We start from the raw sequence: 21,448 nt of genomic DNA on the forward strand, positions 1-21,448 counted from the left end.
CACATCTGACCCCCTAAGTTTCTCACTTACGGTAGGGGGGCATTCTCATAAGGATATACAAAGAGAGGACACTGTCCAGTCGTGGGAGTTGTACTGTTGATTGATGCTGAACCACTCCCTGACCTCATCAAAAATGAAGAGAGACCTCCAGATCAGCATCACACTAATTTGTGGTATGGTTACATGAAGTTTCTTGCCAAACAGAGCACTCATACCTTTACTAAGTATGGCTATTATGTGTGTGAAAACATGGCAAAGTCTGACGTAAACCCTGATGTACAAATTCAGTCAGTAGACCCACAGAAAGAGCGATTATATCCAGATACTTTATCTTCACTGGTGTCACCTGCTGTTTTCTATGTCTCTTTCCGAGGTCAAACCAGAGGACGAGGACAAAGCAGAGGAGTAATCCCAAACCCTCCACCATATCATGGTTGTACTTATACATGGCTTCTGAGTGCTAACTTCTGTACGAATATTTTTTTGATCACATTACTTTACGGGTGGCACGGGTTTATTGTAACCTCGTTAGCTCTGCTTATCAAGAACAGAGTACCTTTTTGTAGCATCTCTGTTCTTGATGCTTGCTCTGTGCAGACAGTGCATTGTGACCATGCACCGCTCCAGGGTATATAAGTAAGCTGTTCTCTTTTCTCTCCTTGAGTGAGAGGAAGTGGCCTTTTATGTAAACTGCTCACTCCTGCACAAGTAAAAATCCTAAAAGGTCTCAACTGATCGTGCCTCCTGTCTTTATTTAAGGTATAACTACAGAGGGATTCAATTTTTCCCAACAGTGATGAGTAATGAAGAACAGCTGGAGAAATCACATCGCTGAAACATAAAGCTACACAGAATTAGACAAACACGAACTAAACCGGAAGTAGTCAAAATAAAACAGGAAAATAGACAAGATGTTGGATCCGTGACACTGAGCTTCATGATCAGACGGAACCTAAGCAGATCTAAGTCCCACAGAATTATTTCTCAATATTTCTATGTTTTCCGTTGTAAAGATATGACTCTTTTATTCTGCAGAATCTGTTGAATGCTTGTGAATTTTGAAACTTTTGTTTGTTTGTTTGTTTGTTTGTTTGTTTGTTTGTTTGTTTGTTTGTTTGTTTGTTTGTTTGTTTCATACTCTTTTCCCTTTTTTTATTACACTCTTTCATTTTTTTCTCACTCTTTTACTGTGATTGGCAGTTTTTTGTCTGAATATTAGGTTCTGTGTGATGAACATGCTCTTTAATATAGGCAACATTTAGCATTCTGACTTGTAAATACTGTAAAATAAAATCTTTTTTACTCCGATCTTAGTCCAGAAACTGTTATTTAGACTAGAGCTGTAACTAACTATTATTTTGTTAATCGGTTAAGAGGACAATTCTTTTTTTGGTACGATGTATTGGATGAAATCTGAACAATCTATCTAAATTAAATTGAATTGCATTGAACTATGTTTCATTTTGATTTTAAAATCTTAAATAAAAAACGTTATTTCAATTTTCACCAGTTAAAATTCCAAATAAACTTCACATCACATCACTTCCTCATTCTGCCGGTTCTACTGTTTTCTTCGCCATTTCATTATGTTGCTATTATGCTTTATTATAATGTTAGAGGACATGTTGTTGCCCTGATGAAAGGCCCTGAACAGTCATGTATAGATACATCATCCGTGTCTGAAAAACCCATAAAACCACTGCACCTGGTTCCGTCACGATGACGTAATTGGCTGCTGACAGGAAGTAGTGCTCTAAGGATTTCGCGGCTCTTATTGTGTAACATTCGAAGCTCACTTTACACAGGAAGCAGAGAAGATAAACAACACTTGATACACCTAGCGTACGAGACTGCCAGAACCAGGTGAGACCCACAGACCAGAGATGAATTTGATAAGTCACCGTTCTTAGCTGACCTGCACCCGATGTAAACGCCCATGCTAACGTAGCTTACCAGGCTTGACGTTGTAAACATTAAGGCTAAGCTAAATGCAGCTATTGGCCCAGCTATCGGCTGAATTCGGTCCAAGTCGGGTGGTTGTAGTTACTGGAGTTGGTCCCCCCCCCGCTCCCACTAGTTGGCCTTTATTCCAAACCGCTCGTTAGAGGGTCAGAGGCCTTTTTGGATTCATTTGCACGCGTTTGTGCGGTGACCTACTTTCTCAGCCTAGCGATTCCCAATAGAAACCCGAAGCGGTTTACAGGGTGGAAACGGCCTTATTAGTGTCGCTACAGAATTTGAACTTTGTACGACGGTTCGGTATATGTAGTAATACTAAAGTCATAACTATAATAATTCGTTCAGAATTTTATTTTGTTCTTTGTTTTGGAAACATATCCGGTTTATAAAATAACAGCCTATTATCGGAAAAGGGAGTTTTCAAGACAAACGAATGAAAATGTTCGAAGCCCGTCAGTGTTTGACTGGTTGCTCAGTTTAATTAAACTGCGAATTAGAATTTAGTAGAGTCACTGGAGCCTGCAAACATTTTTTTAATTTCTGAGGAACAGAATATTAGCCTCGTACAAACACTGGTCTAATGGTCATTTTAACTGATTGAATTGTGCTTTAATTCTATTTAATGTGGAGCTAAATTGGGCCCATATGTCTTGAAAGAGAAATAAAACAATATAAAACTGAAAGCTTAAAGTGTATGCAAAACTTTTCAATTCAAATATATTTACAGCTTCAGGTTTCAAGTCCTAATGTTTCGCTTTAAAAAAACATCCGACATCTCAGTCCAGAAAAGTGCAGTCCTAGGAACAGCAAGGATACTGCGCAGAACCCTCAAGCTTCCTGGCCTCTGGTAGAGGACCCGAGCTTGGAAAGTGGATGAGACCACCCGCGGAGGGTGAGAATAGAGTGTGTATATATACTATACTATCTGCGCAGTATCCTTGCTGTTCTTAGGACTGCACTGACACACAGACACAACGGTAGCTTGTGCATTACAGACACACACACACACACACTCTCTCTCTATTCTGACGTTCCAAGCTCGGGTCCTCTACCAGAGGCCAGGGAGCTTGAGGGTTCTGCGCAGTGTCCTTGCTGTTCCTAGGACTGCACTTTTCTGGACTGAGATTTCGGATGTATTTCCAGGGATCTGTTGTAGCCACTCCTCCAGTTTGGGGGTCACTGCCCCCACTGCTGAGTAAGTAATATATTCGACGTTTTATTGTTTTAGCTGCGCTTTGAGGTTTGACTAAAGTTACGAGCTGCTGCCTGTTGTGTTTTGAATGGGGTCGTTAGCTTACATTGCTAACGGTAGCTTGTGCATTAGTTTAACTAATTTAACTAGAAAAAAAGTAATTTCTCAAGAACTTACGTGGGAGAGCTTCTGCCGCAATTATGCCAAACGCTGATTAAGCTGCTGACGTCACAAAGTTGACTACAACGAAACGATGAAAACGAAAAAACGTTGACAAAGATTAAATGATGACAGTGACTAAAAAGATGACGATTATAAAGGTGTCCAGGGTGAAACGATGACATTATTAAAAGATGACAATGATTCAAAAGTTGACCAAGGCAAAAACATGTCAAAGATTAAAAAGTTGACCAAGGTGCATTGTTGATAATCATGAAAAAGCTGACTAGCTTGTTAATTTGAAAGGATTTGTATTTGAAGTATTTGTAGGTAATTGCTTAAATGTCTACTAATTTAAGTCATAATTAACCAGTCAGAACCAAAAATCTTGCCAATTAACATTGTTCCTGGAGCTTTCAACAGGCATTGGCCCACAGTTACCTATTTACTATGTTCTGTTGCTACAAGTTGTTCTTTCCACTTTCTCTCTGCTGTCTCCTGGTGCTGCTTAATGGGATATGGTGGCTTTTCTGTATTGTTGTGTTTTTAGTCCTCTGTAAGGTCCTAGACTATAAACGTTTTACTTTGTAATGGAATTGAAATTGAACATTGGTCTTAACATTTTCATTTTCTTTTACAGATTAGATTAGTAATCAATAATCCAAAGGGGCATCATCTCTTCCAGTCATGGCTCTGATTTCTTTGGAAGACCTTGAGGGATTGGATGATGAGCAGCTGGATGATGAAATCACCGATAACCCTGAACCAATGGATGAAGATGACAGACTCCTGAGTCACTGGCAGGCAGTGGCCAGCACGCATCAGGTGTCAGTACCTCCAGGTGACTGACAGCAGTACCTCCTTAGCACCATGGTCCAACCAGAGCTGCGTACTAGCACCTGTTGAAGAGCAGCTTTTTAAAACTTTTAACTAAATGCATTATCTTTGATTCTGTGTTTCATTGGTTGTTTCAATAATAAAAACTATACTCGAATTTACTGTAATAGTAATTGAGTCAACATGAGACACGACAGAGACATCAGACATAAATGGATCACAAAGGACGGTTTGTGTTTAGGGGATAGAACAGGACAGGAAGTGGTAGAAGTGGAGGTTTCCCCACATACATACAGGACACAAAGGTTAGACTCAAAACTCAAACAGTACTTTTGTGTTAAACACAGAACCCATCAGTTGTATTTAAGGAAACCTCGCCCTTCATCTTTCTGTGTTAATTGATTGATGTTTCTTTTGTTTTTGTGTTACAGAAATGACTGGACCCATACAGGAAATGACCCGAAACAGCCAGCAAAGGGAGCCAATCCCCTTTGCTCCCATCACTCGTCATGAAAAGGTAGATGGGCCACAACAGATGGGGTCTGAGTCTGAGCACAGTGTCTGTGTGTTTTAGTACTCAGACCTAGGATGAAAATAACCAACATCTGCTTTAAGATTCACTTATAGAAATATAAAGGATCTTGTGACACGGCTCAGTTCTTGTGGAGATTGTGTGATTATTGTGTTCTGATGTTGGGCCTGAAGAGTTTTGCTCGTACTCACATGGACAAGGAACCATGTGAGAGACAGGCTAAACACGTAACACCGGTCCTTGGAGTCTCTTCCTGTTTCTCCACAGATGGGGGAGGTCCTGTATGAGGAGAGGTTGTATCCAGCTGGACATTGGGCCTCTGTGACCAGAGGAGATGATTTGTACGAACAGAGCATCTCGATGGGCTTCATGAAGCTAATGCGCTTCATCTGCAAAGAAAACTCAGCGGGTGAGACCCTACTTACTTACTTACTACACATCTGTAACACATATGGCGTACTCTGATCCTGTGAGTAATGAGGACTTGTTGATTGAGTGCAGGCAGGTACCTTGGGATGACGGTGCCAGTGGTTAGCACCATCCACATGATGGAGGACGGAAGCACATTTGACAAGGAAGTCCAGACTTCGTTTTTCCTGCCCACAGCGTTTCAGTCCACCCCCCCCCAACCCTTTGACTCTGACATCACCATCGTCCACAGAGAACCCATCCGAGTGGTTGCCAGGTGAGTGAATTCTCTTCATACTCGAGTTGAGCATCAAGTTTTAGGCCAGACTGATCTCAGGAATCATGCTACTAAGTTATCCCCTGACACCTCTCCCAAAGCCCAACAATGTCCATATTAGTAATGATCTATTTTTGCTAAGCACTGTGATTGACTCTGCCCTCTGATTGGCTGTCAGGCCATTTTTTGGTACAACCACAGAAGTCACAGTGGGTCATCAGATTTCTCTGCTGTGGGAGATCCTGGGCGTCAACGACGAGCTGCGCAGAGATGACTACATGGTGGCTGTATACGAGAACCCTGGGGTCCCTCGCCGCAGGAATGAGATCTGGTTCATCAGACGCAGCCTTTAAACACTGTGCTCTGCTCCTTTTAACATTTAGTAGCTTCCCACTGATTAATTTCTCTGTGTAGATATGTGGTTTATTTGTGGATGGACCTGGTTTTATCTGTATGGAGACAGCAAATCAATCACTCACTCACTCAGTCGCTCACTCAGTCGCTCACTTCTGTTTAGATCGCAGCATGCTAATCAGTACACATTGTTCCCTGTGTTTATGCTAAGCTAGTTGCCAGTCTTCATGCTGGGTTAACCAGATGCAGAGCAGCATTAGAGACTCAGTGGCCAGTTTAATAGGGACCCCTATCTAAGACCCCCTGGTTCGTATGAGCAGGTTGCATTAGTGTAGTAGTGGCAGCTTCCTGTTGTTCTGTCAGAGACACTAATTAATGCTAATTAAGTTCAGGGTCCTCACATTGAACATTCAACCCTGAACGAACTGTAGTTACCATAGGTACACTCAGTTTAGACTCGATAATAAAACCAATCAGAATATGTAGTTTTTTATGATTTTGTACAAAAACATAATTAGTGTTTGTTTAACTTTTAATCTGAAACTAGTTCAGTGAAAAAGATTTCACCTAGGGGAATATTTCATCTGTCCATTTTTCTAAGAGACCGAGACAAACTGCTCGCTTAAAGGAGTTTCACAGATCTGAAGTCAGTTGTTAAGCCTCCATGTCTCTGACGGGGGGTTAGATCCTGCTCAATCGGATCTGTATGTCTCCTCCTGTTGACTGGAATCTATGGAGCTGTCCTTTTAAATTTGATGCTCTGACTCTCTCTCTCTTAATGACAGAAGAATGAATCTGAAGGCATTGTTAGTTTTAAATGAAAAGAATCTGGCCGAGCCTCTGACTGCAAGTGCATTTTCTTCCAGCGTTTTACATCCAGAGAGACTTTTAGTCTTTCTGGACCTTTACCCATTTGCCCTTAACAGATAAACTGGCTGCCTTTAAACTCCCTGGACAATTGTCCTGTTTCTCTATCCGCACACATACGTAGGGAGAAACACAATAACCCTAAAAACAAAACACTTCTAACATTAAATAGATGATTTTCTGGTTTGTGACAATCTAAATAATTTATTGATGGTCTCATTGCTTTTTCTGGGCCAGCAATGTTTTTTTTTTCTCCGAAAAAGCACGAAAGCTGATCGGTGGGGAAGCTGCACTAGAACCAGTCATGGCCCAGGGCTGATCCCAGATCTAAAGGCAGATTTTCTTGTAAATATTTGCAAATTCACACGTGTCATCACAACTGATTGAACGATGTGCTGATGAGCCCAAGGTCCAGAGTTAACTGGAACACCACTCATGTGTATAGCACCTGCTTGACCTAATACTAGACACTGGTAACAACTATTACCAATGTAGATAATTAGCCTGCTATCATCAGATGGTTTGACACTACCAGCAAGGAAAACAATACAGAATTTAAAGATAATTGAGATAACAATTTTGTAAATTAAATGAATGTTTTATTTTTTGTGCGCCCATGTGTGAAGGACCTAATTAGAAAACTGTTACCATTGTAATGTTGTTTTAAATATTAAATTGTCTTTAATTGACCAAACTGCAAATCTGTTAGTGATTTTTTTTTCTGTGTAAAAATTAAATAAAGTCAGATGTAAAGTACTAAACATCTCCCATCATTTGTCTGATGGGTTTGATCAGTTTAATTAGTGAACAGACAGACCCAGGGGCTTTAGCACAAAAGTAGAATTAATAAAGCTGGGATAAAAGAGGAAGCGCGGCTTGACCTAGTTTAATCGGCATGTCCTGGCTTAATCCTTTGCACGTTTGCTGAGTCAGGATGAGAAACCGCAGCTAGATCAAGCCAGGTGTAGATAGTTGGGATAACTGAGCGCTCATGGCATTCTTAAAAAGACCACAAGATCGATCACAGAATTATGGATGCACGATGGAGAAAAGCCGTGCAGCGTACTTCTCACAAGCAGAGCAACAGCTGCTAATGGAAGCCTACGATGAGGATGTACTTCCTGAGGAGGCTCAGGTGCTTTAACGTCTGCAGCTCCATGCTGAGGATGTTCTAGGAGACTGTGGTGGCCAGTGTTTTACGCTGTGGTCTGCTGGGGCAGCAACATGAATATAGAGATCCTTCCTCCCGGTGCCATCAGTCTGTACAACTCCTCTGTCTGTAAGGGTTGATCTTCATCTGGGCAATAATATGTATAATAAAACTTTAGCTAGTAATTAGATGTAATTAGACAACAGTAATTAGACTAGATGTGAGTGTGTGTAGATGTGTTAGCATTCTTATTTTTAATCTCCCTACCTTCTTGTGTGTACCTCCATCTGTGACAGCGATGATGAAAGTGTGTTAAAATAATTTCCCTCTGGGATTAATAAAGGTTTTTGAATCTTGAATGACTTCATTTGTAAAAAGGGAAATACAGCTCCAAATTACTAATACTACTGTCATAATTAAAATTGTTCTGTTTGTCTAAGAACAAACGTGTGTGGCCAAAAATGGTACATCTAACAATTCTTGCCCAGCAAGAGAAAGTGACCTCTTCATACAAGGTACATTATTGCCATACTACACATGAAAAATAAGACCATTTACACTTCATGTGGACTGTCCAACCTTGCTTGAACTGCAGATCAGGGAGAAGAAGAGAAAGCTGGAAAAAATGGACCTCGATGTGCAGATAAAGCGCTGGAGAAAACTGGATTTTAAAATCCAGACATTAGAATGAGACGTATGTGATCTCAGTTCACACTAACCATGACTATAACACAGTGCATTTACTCATAGTTATTGTTTTCTCTCCAAAGCTCCAAGCTGAAAAGTGACCACAATGCAATAAATGAATGAAACCTGAAACTGCTCTGTCTTTCTTATGGATGTCTTGTACACTAGTGAATATACTTATTGATTCAATATAGTGAAACTAAAGTTTGGGGATGTAATCAGACACTGTGTGCTAGTAGTTCACACAAAATGGAGAATACACATGAATGAGTGACACATTATCCTTTATTCAAGGACAGGCTACATCAAAACAATTAACTGAAATAATTCATTATGTATTGTTCTAAGTCTACCTTTTCGTTCATCTGTAAAAATGGCTAAATTTTCCCAGTCAATATCATTAACAACTCTTGGGGCTCTCTTTTCTCAGGCTGGCGATATTATGCAGCACAGTACAGGCCACAGTCACATCACAGCCCTGTCTGTGGAGACTTTCAGGTGGTGCAGGCACTGGAAGCCTGATTTCAGGAGCACAAAGGTCATTGGATCCGAGCCTTGTTCTGGCGTGGGGATGGTTATAGGCCTGTTGTGCTGGGGTAGGGGATCTGCCAGGCATGTCAGCAGGAATGTGTCACAGGCAGAGCCTTTGTCACCTAGCAGCACACCAGAGAACTCACCTGTGAATACAAAATCATTCTTAGAACTAGCTGGGAAAGTTTTCTGACACACTTGTGATGTTTGCTTAAGCGAACCAGACATTTTGGTGGTGGACTAAGAACAGAGGAAAGCCGTAGTGGTAGATGTGGCAATACCAAGCGATGGCAACATCAGGAAAAAGGAACATGAGAAACTAGAGAAATACCAAGGGCTCAGAGAAGAACTGGAGAAGGCTTGGAAGGTGAAGGCCACAGTGGTGCCTGTGGTGATCGGAGCACTGGGGGCAGTGACCCCCAAACTGGAGGAGTGGCTACAACAGATCCCTGGAAAAACATCCGACATCTCAGTCCAGAAAAGTGCAGTCCTAGGAACAGCAAGGATACTAATTTATACACTGAGCTCCTCTGTTTCCTTCTACCTCTTCTGTCCAATAACCTCCCATCATTTTTCTATGTTCAACTAACTTTGTCTCCTTCTCTCCAGTAGTTGCGCTTCTCTCCCTCTCTCTCCTTACCTACAGGTATCATTGGACTCAAAGTTTGGTGTCTGTGGTGGGCAGCTGCGGATCCAACCATCCTGCCTGTGCTCTGTTGTTGCATGTTGTTGTTGCTGCGCTTTTCTCTCTCTATCCCCTCACCCCAACCGGTGGAGGCAGATGGCCGCCCACATCCAGCCTGGTTCTGCTGGAGGTTTCTTCCTCGTTAGAGAGGGAGTTTTTCCTCTCCACTGTTGCTGTCAAATTAAATGCTTGCTGTATGTGGGATTTGTTGGGTATAGTTGTGTGAGATCTTAAACCTTACTTTGTAAAGTGCCTTGAGATAACTTTGTTGTGATTTGGCGCTATATAAATTGAATTGAACTTTACTTGGCTTAATTTAACCTGCTTTAATACAACTGAGGTAGGGCTAAATTCAGCCAGGATAACTGGAATATCCTAGCTTAATCTCTTTTCTTACTTTTTGCAACTTCCCCCTGGTCAGGTCCAACCAAAACAAAGCAACTCATAAGAACTTTATTTACAAAAATCTGCAACCATTACAGTTATTTTCTCCTTAAAAGTCAAATAAGTAAAAACAATTTAAAACAAAAAAAGGAAATAGCAGTAAACGAAGGGGCGAGGCTCCACAGTGATGTCATCCAGGTGAGCTCAGATCAGATCAGCGACTGCAGACAGAACAAACACTGGGATCAAATTCAAATGAAGACAAATATTTCTAGAAGTTGCACTAAGGCTGTTTTTTTCTAGCGTTTGTGCCTAATCTGATGTTTCTTACCGTTCATGGGCATCTCGTCGATCTGGGTTGAGTAGTACTGCTCAATGTCTCGAAGGATCCTAATGTCATCGTTCTTCACAAAATTTATGGCCACACCTTTACGGCCATAACGTCCAGACCTCCCAATCCTGGAGCAGAAAGTCAAAGGTTAAAGGGGTGGGGGCACTATAAAGTCATAGAGCAATAGCTCAGCAGAAGACATTAATTACATTAAAAATAAAGCCAAATCAAATTAGAAAGCTTTAAGATGTATTTCTTTTAAAAGGTTAAGTTATCACCTCTTTAGGTGTTGACCAAATAGAGTTATGACATCCCACTTCCACCATCTAATGTTTCCATTATTACTACACAGCCTCACTGGTCAGTAGCCTGTTGAGGCCAACAGCCAGCTCAGGTTTGGTTTAGTTCCTTCATACCATGGTATGAATGACAATGACAAATGAACAATTGCTGTGAGGCACTGTCAAACTGCGCTTTTATAATTTACCTGTGGATGTAAAGCTCTCTGTTGTTGGGCAGGTCGTAGTTGATGATGAGAGAAACTTGAGGGACATCTAAACCTCGGGCCCAAACATCGGTGGAGATCAACACACGACTGAAAAAAGAAAACATGGATCACGATGACATTTGGTTGATTCCTGGACAACATTAATGATCCGACTTTGACTTTGGTTGACGTTCATTGATTAGGCTACCTGGACACGTGCCATGACAACCTCACCAACTAATTTTAAACATTCCACACCAAACTAACCTGCCCATTAAACCACAACCCATTGTCCTTGTCCGAGTTACCTGGCTCCTGATCTGAATTCCTTCATGATGGACTCTCTCTCTTTCTGAGGCATGTCTCCGTGCATCGACGACACTGTAAAATTGGCCTCTCTCATCTTCTCTGTCAGCCAGTCAACCTGAAACATAGATACCACCTGACCCAAAAGCCTTTGCTGCAGGAAGCCAAGGCAACTACTGGACACAGACAGCGCAATGGTTGCTTGCTATGCCATATGAATCTGAAAAATAAAAGCTGTCCTGTGTGTCTGAGTCAGTGTGGTTGTGCATCAAACCTTTCTCTTTGTGTTGCAGAAAATCACAGCCTGTGTGATGGTCAGTGTGTCGTACAGGTCACACAGAGTGTCAAACTTCCACTCCTCCCGCTCTACAGCCACAAAGAACTGTTTGATGCCCTCCAGAGTCAACTCGTCACTACAGACACACATGTTTACACAGTTGAATTCACTATTCAGTCCTAAATATGACCTATTTCACTTTAGTGTTAATTCTTGTCAGGTTTGTTTGTTTTTGGGGGGGGGTTGCGAGAATTTTAAAATTCCAATTCCTAAATGCCTAAAACATTTAAAACAATGTAAAAAACCTTAAATGTTTAAACTGTGTTTTAAGTGGACAACCAGTGCAGCAGCATCAACTCTTGTGATCACAAATGTTCCTGGTTCTACTCAAGGGGTATTAGCTTTGTTTTAGGACCAAAAAATTACCGATTCTTTCCATGTCAAGTACATTCTTATTTGGAACCAAGTGTATTGACGAGTAACCCAAACTGACAATGGACTCTTCCTAAACGTTTTCAGAGTGAGTTCTATACTTTTCTTGTACTGTACTGACCGTTTGACTAGGATACGAATTGGGTCTGTCATGAACTTGTTGGTCATCTCCAGGATCTCGTGCGGCAGCGTGGCACTAATCAAAACCACCTGTGTGGCTGGGGGCAGGTAGCGGTACACATCATAGATCTGTTCCTTAAAACCTGAACAGAGACATGATGATGTGAATGTTATGTCCAATAGTTTCTATCAAACAGTCAAGTCAAATAAAAACCAAGCTTTAAACTGAATCAGGAGACAAAGTCTCTTCCACATTTCAATCCAGTGTCACTTTTTGTAAAAATCACATCTAAATTGGCAGATGAAATTAGAATTGAAATTAGATCAAATTACTCTGAATACAGCAACATAGCGTTCAGAGACATGATAAACTGAATCAAGTACAAAAACAAATATGGTGCATGTTCTTATTTCATTTATAAAGCGAGAGCCCATCTGAAGCCTCAGATAGATTCATTCTTCGATACATTTTCACAATAAAATTCTCAATGATTATGTCATTATGATTATATCATTATGTTTGAAAGGTAGAAGTGACAGCCGTTAAAGGCAGGCAAAATTCAAGTCAGATTGCCACAGCAGAAAGACTGTTTTAGTTGCTCATGCTCACCTTTGTTTAACATTTCGTCAGCTTCATCCAGAACCAGCATTTTGATGGCTCTGGTTCTCAGACTCCTGCGACGAATCATATCTGCAGAGGAACCACAAACATTCGTTGCCTATTGGCTTTTTGAGTCAGATGCTAACCAATCAGAAATAAGACGTCATATTCAACTCAGACTTTAGGATTTTTTTTTAAAAGAAGAGAAGGTATGGCCTGTTAGACCATACCATTGGTGAAGTCAACTCACCAAACACCCGTCCAGGTGTGCCAGCCACCACGTGCTGCCCGTAGTCCAGCTTCCTGATGTCCTCCCCCACATTGGTCCCCCCAATGCAGGCATGACATTGCACGTTCATGTAGTCTCCCAGAGCCAGCAGCACCTGAATGACAAAGAGCCAATAAGACACCAAACTACTCTCACCTGGGCTAACATGACTGGCTGCTTCGAATTAATGACCAAAAGCAGTTACCTTCTGAATCTGTCCAGCCAGTTCTCTGGTTGGAGCGAGAATCAGAGCCTGGGTCTCTCTCACCTGCAGGCAGCAAACACAACAATTTATTCGATTCTGGTTTAAAAGATGATGATTAGGGTGAGTGGGCACATATAATTGCAGCTGTCACTACATACAGAAACGTTACAATCCCCAAACCACTTATTCTCCTAAGGGTTAGTAATTAGTGCGAGTAGATTAGTAGAGAGGTGGGGTACACCTGCACGAGTTCTGGAGGTTTACTAAATTGTATTCTGGGTTTACATAAGCTACCTCAACCTCTCTCTGTGCTGCAACTATTCTAAATGCAAATGTGACGTCAGCCTGAATTAACAGAAATTTTCAGGTAAAATTAATATTAATCAAGCCTGTGACCTGCTTGGAAAGAAACTTGCCTGGATGTCGAGACACTGCAGTACTGACACACAAAAGGTGGCGGTCTTTCCTGTTCCAGACTGAGACCTGAACAGACCAAACACCAACGGTTACAAAACCCTGAACAATGAAACAACCATACATCTGAGGTCAGTTGATCTTACTGAGCAATGACGTCTCTGCCTTTGATGATCTGTTTAATGGCTCTCTGTTGGATGGCGGACGGCTTCTCAAAACCTGGGGAGGAGGAAAGCAGCAAAGTTCAACATCTGTTTCCAACAGCTAAGCTGCTTTATCCAACATAGTCCAAATCTGCAGATCTTCTCAAAATATAAAACGACTCATCTTTTAGTAACACTTAACTCATCCATCATACATACATATATTTAGCGTTCACTGTGAAAGGGACTGAACCGACGGAGCTCTGCTCAGGGTTTAGGTCTTCTCTACTGTACGTGTGGTTTAGATGAGAAGTTTGTTTCTTTAAAATGACTCAGATCTAACACTCAAACAGTAAAGTGAACGAATCATTGAGTCATTTGGTCATTTCATTCATTCAGAGCAGGCAACACTGTGGGCGTTGTAAAAAAAAAAAATGGTTTGCTTCAGCAGACAAGTTATAATACACAAAATGCCACAAGCATTTCAAACCAGCATGAGTCACTTGATAGCGGTCACGTGAGAAATAAACGAACAAACAATCTGTAAGGATTCGAATGAACAAATCTCAAAAAAAACGGAGTGATGTAGCTCACTGCAGAGGCTATGTAGCCCATCTGTCAAGTGACAATTGAACGAACGATCCATCAGTATGAACGAATCATAAATGAACTGGAGAGCTTGCTGCTCACTAGAGCCTGAACTGTAAGCGATAAATGCAACTGTGCTGCCTTTCACATGACGGCTGGTAGAGAACAAGTGAAGGTAAAACTTATTTTGACAATTAATGAGACTTTTAAAGCAAAGTAACATACAAGGTCGCTAAAATGTTTAGATTGTGCATTCATTGTGTCCAAAACGTGACATTATTATTGTTGTTATTAATATTGTTATATTTTATTTTGTGGCAGATTATAACACCAAATCAGCATTTTGATACAATTTTAGAAAGCATAGATTTACAAACAGAATTCAGATTATATACACAATAACACTACACACAGCACTTCACACAAGAATCAAAGACCACTGATTAATTATGATTCAATGAATATATAATCCATGTCGGGCATCAGGTGACAAATAAATGAACTTCAGATATCAGAAAATTAATTTCCTTGTTTATCAGTCCACACAGACCCATAGCTGATCTACAGCTGTCATGTAACAAAAGAACGATCCATAAGGGCCGTACGAACGAAGCGCGAACAAACTGGAGTGCTCCCTACCGAGCCTGGTTATCACGTGAAAAAAGAACGAATCCTTGAGGAAGGACGCTCAGTTGTGCGAGTCGTGAACAAATCATTTCGGTTTCCTGTTCTGCTGACTGAGCTTAGGCAGCTGCTGCGATGTGGAAAAAGAAGGTACTGCATGAACGAATCGTTCAGAGGACTCGTTCCTCTCGAGTCATATAAGGGATTAGTTCACGAACGACACATCACTAGTTTACAGCTTGTTGCTGGTTCCTAAAAACAGCAGCGCAGGAGCTGAACGCCCAATTCAAAATTTACTGCTGACGAAAATGTAAGAGTAATAGTTTTATCGTGAACAGTGGTGATTGAAGGGGTTGTGTGCGTTTGATGTTTAAAATGCGCAAATACCAAAAACTGCGCAGTGATTAAATGTAGCCATTCTGAACAAAACTTGAGGTAATTACGGTAAAACTTTAACTATACGTCAATAATAACCTTACTTGTGCTGATTCGCGACGTTGTACTTAATCCAACTGAATTCGTCTTTTCCAAAAACACTCCGTAATGACCGGCTAACTTTAGCATTCTGTGCTAACTCCGCAATGAAGGCCGCGCCGTACCACGACCTACCGTAGGCATAGATTCCGCGAAGCAGGTCCTCCCGAAGCCCCATGGTGTCGAAGGTTGGGGTGACGTCCACCTCCTCACTGGTCTCAAACTCCACCTTGGTCATATCTTCCTCCTTTAGAAGTCGTTTCCTACCTTGAGCACCGGCAGAAGCCATCTTCCTCTATGCTTTAAATTTGCCTGAAATTCACCGAGACTCGGCTTTAACAACTGTTCGTGCTGCTCCGCGCTTTAGTGCTAACAGATAACCGCTAACACCGGGAAAGAAAGAGAGCCGCGTGAGTCGCGCTGATGACGTGTTCAGTGAGCGACGCTGGTGCTGACGTCACGCACTAGAGTCGTATCACGCGCATCAATTAACACATTTGGCAGGTTGTAGAAAGTCACGGAGTCTATCAGTTTTCTGCAACAAAAAAAGTTTTTTCTGGTGACACAGAACGGGTTGTATCTAACATAAGCTGTTGTGGCAGTTTGAGTATAAGGGCTTAGGCTCTGCTTGTTGCTGCTGCACCCAATAGCACACTTTCCAATGTTAGATTGGAAAGTGTGCAAATTGAGCAATTTTTATAATATTTTATAAAATTAAAATAAAATAAAAAAACATTCAGAGCACAGATCAGTAGATCAGCTTTGGGAAGTGACTGTGACTGTGGGACTGTGAAAAAAGAACTCGTCAGCTGTGAACAAGAAGGCTCAGACCAGTATGTACTTCCAGAAGAGGCTCAGGTCCTTTAATGTCTGCAGCTCCATGCTAAGGATGTTCTACGAGACCCCCCCCCCCCCCCCCCTCTGGAAGGGTCCACCTGTAATAAAATTTTAGCTCCAGTAGAAATTTTCACGTGAATGTGTGTGCATGTTTATATGTGCTAACATTTTTTTGCCCCTACTTCCTTCTCTGTACCTCTACCTGTGACAATAATCAAAGATGTGCAAAACAATTTTCCTCTGGGATGAATAAAGTTTTTTGAATCTTGAATTTCCTTTTCTCATTTGGACTGCTACCATGTCCACAACAAATCATCCGCCTTCACCTGACTTCATACTGGTCATACTTCATATCTTCTACTCTGGCACCAGTCAACCTCATCTCATCTTTGGTCGTCCTCTTGCCTGACGGCTGCATCTCCAACTACCAGCAATAGACAATGAATTTCGATTTTATATTTTCATAACCATCAGAATATTTTAGGCGAGTTGAGGCTCTAGATCAGGGGTGCTCACTATGTTGATCGCGATCTACCAGTCCATCACAAAGGGGGTGTGGGTAGATCACATGCCATTAAATAAAAACAGACGTCAGCCTATCATCTATCCTTACTATGAAATTTGTCACTTGATTGACATAAAGGGCGGCCACATCTGATGTTTTCTAGCACATTGATCACCATGCCAAGGCATCCAGTCCCAAAAAAGGGTACAAAAATCAGTGGAAGTCCGTCAGCTGGACTAAGTAAAAAGCCAAAAAAACTATTTACGTACAGTATACACACTCTATTCTCACCCTCCGCGGGTGGTCTCATCCACTTTCCAAGCTCGGGTCCTCTACCAGAGGCCAGGGAGCTTGAGGGTTCTGCGCAGTATCCTTGCTGTTCCTAGGACTGCACTTTTTTGGACTGAGATTTCGGATGTTTTTCCAGGGATCTGTCGTAGCCACTCCTCCAGTTTGGGGGTCACAGCCCCTAGTGCTCCGATCACCACAGGCACCACTGTGGCCTTCACCTTCCAAGCCTTCTCCAGTTCTTCTCTGAGCCCTTGGTATTTCTCTAGTTTCTCATGTTCCTTTTTCCTGATGTTGCCATCGCTTGGTATTGCCACATCCACCACTACGGCTTTCCTCTGCTCTTTATCCACCACCACAATGTCTGGTTGGTTCGCCATTACCATTCTGTCAGTCTGGATCTGGAAGTCCCACAGGATCTTGGCTCGCTCGTTCTCTACCACCTTGGGAGGTGTTTCCCACTTTGACCTTGGGGTTTCCACTCCATACTCCGTGCAGATGTTCCTGTATACTATGCCAGCCACTTGGTTATGGCGTTCCATGTATGCTTTGCCTGCCAGCATCTTACACCCTGCAGTTATGTGCTGGACCGTCTCTGGGGCCTCTTTGCACAGTCTACACCTTGGGTCTTGTCTGGTGTGGTAGATCTGGGCCTCTATGGCTCTGGTGCTCAGGGCCTGCTCCTGTGCAGCCAGGATGAGTGCCTCTGTGCTGTCCTTCAGCCCAGCCCTTTCAAGCCATTGGTAGGATTTGTTGAGATCAGCCACTTCAGTTGTGTTCCGGTGGTACATCCCGTGCAAGGGCTTGTCCTCCCATGATGGTCCCTCTTCCAGCATCTCATCCTCTGTTCTCCACTGCCTGAGACATTCACTCAGCACGTCATCTGTCGGGGCCTTATCCTTGATGTACTTATGGATCTTGGATGTTTCATCCTGGATAGTGGCTCTCACGCTCACTAGTCCTCGGCCTCCTTCCTTGCGGCTAGCGTACAGTCTCAGGGTGCTGGATTTGGGGTGGAACCCTCCATGCATGGTGAGGAGCTTTCGTGTCTTAACATCTGTGGTCTGTATCTCTTCCTTTGGCCACCTTATTATTCCCGCAGGGTATCTGATCACTGGCAGAGCGTAGCTGTTTATTGCCCGGGATTTGTTCTTGCCATTGAGCTGGCTTCTTAGGACTTGCCTTACTCGTTGGAGGTATTTGGCTGTTGCCGCATTCCTTGTTGCCTGTTCAAGGTTGCCGTTTGCCTGTGGTATTCCAAGGTACTTGTAATTGTCCTCAATGTCTGCTATTCTTCCTTCTGGGAGTGAGACCCCTTCTGTGTGGATTACCTTGCCTCTCTTTGTCACCATCCTCCCACATTTCTCGAGTCCGAATGACATCCCGATGTCCGAGCTGTAGATCCTGGTGGTGTGGATCAGCGAGTCGATGTCTCGCTCACTCTTGGCGTACAGCTTGATGTCATCCATGTAGAGGAGGTGACTTATGGTGGCCCCGTTCCGGAGTCGGTATCCATAGCCAGTCTTGTTTATTATTTGGCTGAGGGGGTTCAGACCTATGCAGAACAGCAGTGGGGACAGTGCATCTCCTTGGTATATGCCACGTTTGATGGATACTTGGGCAAGTAAGCGTATCGCGTCACTTCCGGTTACTGAGGTTTGCTGCCGCTGTGTGTGTACAGCGTTACTCTCCGCTCTTTTCTAAATATTATCGTTTTATATCTGATAGCGACTGCTAAAAGTTGCAAAACAAGCTTGTAACACTCAAGCATCTTTTCCTTTCATTAAGCGTCCTGCTAATTTACACTGTTATTTAAGTGTTTTCTCCGCTAGCGTAGCTTCTAGCTTACTTTCTTGCTATGGCTTCCCCCTTTTCCTCTCCGTCTTGCTCTGTTCGGTGCTCGGTGTGTCTTATGTTTAGCTTATCCTCTGCCTCCTTTAGTGATGGTAATGGTATCTGTAATAGGTGTACGCTAGTTGCAGGGTTGGAGGCGAGGTTGTTAGACTTAGAGTTTCGGCTTCGCACTTTAGAAAACAGGCCAGCTAGCCAGGTCCCTTTAGACGGTCCGGAGCCTCCTAGCTTAGCTGCTACCAGTCCCCCGGCAGGTCCCAGGCAGCTGGGTAACGACTGGGTCACGGCTCGTAAGAAACGTAGCTTTAGGCAGGCGCCCACGGTTCACCACCAACCGCTTCACGTTTCAAACAGATTTTCCCCACTCAGCGACACACCCGCTGAGAAACCCACTCTGATCATTGGTGACTCCATAGTCCGAAACGTGAAGTTAGAGAATCCAGCGGTCATAGTTAAGTGTTTGCCTGGGGCCAGAGCGGGCGACATTGAGTCTTATCTTAAGCTCCTGTCTAAAGATAAGCGTAAGTACGCTAAGATCGTAATACACGCAGGAGCTAATGACGCCCGGTTACGTCAATCGGAAGTCACTAAAACTAACATTGAGTCGGTGTGTTTGTTCGCCAAACCAATGTCGGACTCCGTAGTTTTCTCTGGACCCCTCCCCAATGTGACCAGCGATGACATGTATAGCCGGCTGTCATCGCTCCACCGCTGGTTGTCTAGGTGGTGTCCTGCAAACGGTGTGGACTTTGTGGCTAATTGGAGCACTTTTTGGGGAAAACCTGGGCTGATTAGAAGAGACGGCGTCCATCCCACGTTGAACGGAGCCTCTCTGCTTTCTAGTAACATGGCCATGTTGCTTAGCCTCCCCACTCCGTGACAACTCAGAGTGGAGCCCAGGACGCAGAGTCGCAGTCTTATACGCCTCTCTGCATGTTCTCTACAGCCGCGACCCACTCTTAGTCTTAGTTATCGCATAGAGACTGTGTCTGCTCCCCGACCACCTAAACTATACAAGTCACACTCAAATCAAAGAGGAGTGATTTACCAGAATTTAATAAACATCAAAACAGCTCCTCTTACGGAACAAAGTAACAGTAAGCTTATAAAGTGTGGTTTATTAAATATCAGATCTCTCTCATCTAAATCCTTTTTAATAAATGACTTGATAAGTGACCATCACATAGATCTGTTCTGTCTCACTGAAACCTGGCTGCAGCAGGATAAATATGTTACTTTAAATGAGTCGACTCCAATGAGTCACATCAACTATCATGTTCCAAGAAGTACAGGTAGAGGTGGAGGAGTAGCAGCAATTTATAAATCAGATTTATTAATTACTCCTAAACCTGAACATAGTTATAACTCATTTGAGAGCCTCACTCTGAGCCTTTCTCACCCAGACTCTAAAACTCAGAAGCCAGTTGTGTTTTGTATTGTTTACCTTCCTCCTGCTCCATATTCGGAGTTCTTAACTGAATTCTCTGAATTCTTATCTGACTTAGTTCTTAGCACAGATAAAGTCTTTGTAGTGGGAGACTTTAACATTCATGTACATGTTGACAGCAACTGTCTCAGCACTACTTTTAACTCCTTAATAGACTATTGGTTTTACACAGCAGGTAAATGAACCCACTCATCGTTTAAACCACACCCTCGATCTTGTCCTGACATATGGGGTTGAAATTGATAATTTAATAGTTCTTCCCCAAAACCCTCTATTATCTGACCATTTCTTATTAACTTTTGAATTTAGCACAACTGACCCTATAACAGCTGGAAAGAAATGTTACTATAGCAGATGTTTATCTGACAACGCTGTTGCCAGATTCAAGCAGATGATTCCATCATCTTTTGCCTCAATGTCTTGTAGATACACAGAGAACAGTCACTTTAATCCTTATGAACAGGTTGACTGTCTTGTAGATGATGCTGCAGCTTCTCTACGTACAATGTTAGACACAGTGGCTCCTCTGAAGAAGAAGACAGTGAATCAGAGGAGGTTAGCTCCGTGGTATAACTCAGAGATCCGCAGCCTAAAGCAAAGGACTAGACAACTAGAAAGACAGTGGCGTTCCAACAAAATAAATGTAAACTGCATTGCATGGAAGGACAGTCTAATGAAATATAAAAAAGCACTTTGTGCTGCCAGAAAAACATATTATTCCTCCCTAATTGAGGAAAACAAAAACAACCCCAGGTTTCTTTTCAGCACTGTAGCCAGGCTGACAAAGAGTCATAGCTGTATTGAGTCTACTATCCCCTTAAATCTCAGCAGCAATGACTTTATGAACTACTTTACTAATAAAATTATCATCATTAGAAAAAACATTCAGCAGCGTCTTCTTCCAAATGACAGAAAGCACTGTCTAGATCCATCAACTTTAAATTTATTAAATCCTCTGTCTTACCTAGACAGCTTCTCCCCCATAACTCATATGGAGTTAAGATCAATAATTAACTCTTCCAAGTCATCCACTTGTCTTTTAGATCCAATCCCAACCAGATTACTCAAAGAAGTTCTACCTTTAATCAGCTCATCCATATTAAATCAAATCAACCAATCTTTACAACTAGGCTATGTACCACAGGCTTTTAAGGTGGCTGTGGTCAAACCTCTATTGAAAAAACCAACCCTTGACCCTGGACAACTAGCCAACTATAGGCCCATTTCA

At 42.4% G+C, this 21,448-nt stretch overlaps 2 protein-coding genes across 5 annotated transcripts; one reads left to right on the plus strand and one right to left on the minus strand.

Moving 5' to 3' along the window:
• Positions 1–1,705: 1,705 nt before the first annotated feature.
• Positions 1,706–7,286, plus strand: soul4 (heme-binding protein soul4). 4 transcript variants are annotated; one of them, XM_055510629.1, is made up of 6 exons: positions 1,706–1,863; positions 3,951–4,151; positions 4,579–4,664; positions 4,926–5,088; positions 5,181–5,364; positions 5,543–7,286. In XM_055510629.1, the coding sequence occupies exons 2-6, from the start codon at positions 3,998–4,000 to the stop codon at positions 5,715–5,717; spliced, it is 762 nt and encodes a 253-aa protein (XP_055366604.1). In that variant the 5' UTR covers positions 1,706–1,863; positions 3,951–3,997; the 3' UTR covers positions 5,718–7,286. The 4 variants fall into 4 exon arrangements, with proteins under 4 accessions (XP_055366604.1, XP_029010549.1, XP_055366609.1 ...); XM_029154716.3 differs by having other exon boundaries at positions 4,947–5,088; XM_055510631.1 differs by lacking the exon at positions 1,706–1,863 and adding an exon at positions 2,998–3,154.
• A 2,789-nt stretch (positions 7,287–10,075) lies between these two features.
• On the minus strand, positions 10,076–15,703 carry eif4a3 (eukaryotic translation initiation factor 4A3). The gene is made up of 12 exons (XM_029154503.3): positions 15,428–15,703; positions 13,610–13,682; positions 13,466–13,532; positions 13,050–13,112; positions 12,827–12,959; positions 12,586–12,666; positions 11,977–12,118; positions 11,421–11,559; positions 11,149–11,264; positions 10,841–10,948; positions 10,354–10,481; positions 10,076–10,243 (listed from the first exon to the last, which is right to left on the minus strand). The coding sequence occupies exons 1-12, from the start codon at positions 15,579–15,581 to the stop codon at positions 10,227–10,229; spliced, it is 1,221 nt and encodes a 406-aa protein (XP_029010336.1). The 5' UTR covers positions 15,582–15,703; the 3' UTR covers positions 10,076–10,226.
• Positions 15,704–21,448: the final 5,745 nt, after the last annotated feature.

This window comes from Betta splendens, chromosome 1 (genome assembly GCF_900634795.4).
Source record: "Betta splendens chromosome 1, fBetSpl5.4, whole genome shotgun sequence".
Classification (NCBI taxonomy): domain Eukaryota; kingdom Metazoa; phylum Chordata; class Actinopteri; order Anabantiformes; family Osphronemidae; genus Betta; species Betta splendens.

Coding starts and splice junctions, on each gene's coding strand:
- eif4a3 (XM_029154503.3), bottom strand. CDS start 15,581: ATGGCTTCTGCCGGTGCTCAAGGTAGGAAACGACTTCTAAAGGAGGAA. Junction 12,960..13,049: donor TGGCTGGACAGATTCAGAAG/GTAACTGCTTTT, acceptor TTTGTCATTCAG/GTGCTGCTGGCTCTGGGAGA. Junction 12,667..12,826: donor CACACCTGGACGGGTGTTTG/GTGAGTTGACTT, acceptor GTTCCTCTGCAG/ATATGATTCGTCGCAGGAGT.
- soul4 (XM_055510629.1), top strand. CDS start 3,998: ATGGCTCTGATTTCTTTGGAAGACCTTGAGGGATTGGATGATGAGCAG. Junction 4,665..4,925: donor CCATCACTCGTCATGAAAAG/GTAGATGGGCCA, acceptor CGGTCCTTGGAG/TCTCTTCCTGTTTCTCCACA. Junction 5,089..5,180: donor CTGCAAAGAAAACTCAGCGG/GTGAGACCCTAC, acceptor GATTGAGTGCAG/GCAGGTACCTTGGGATGACG.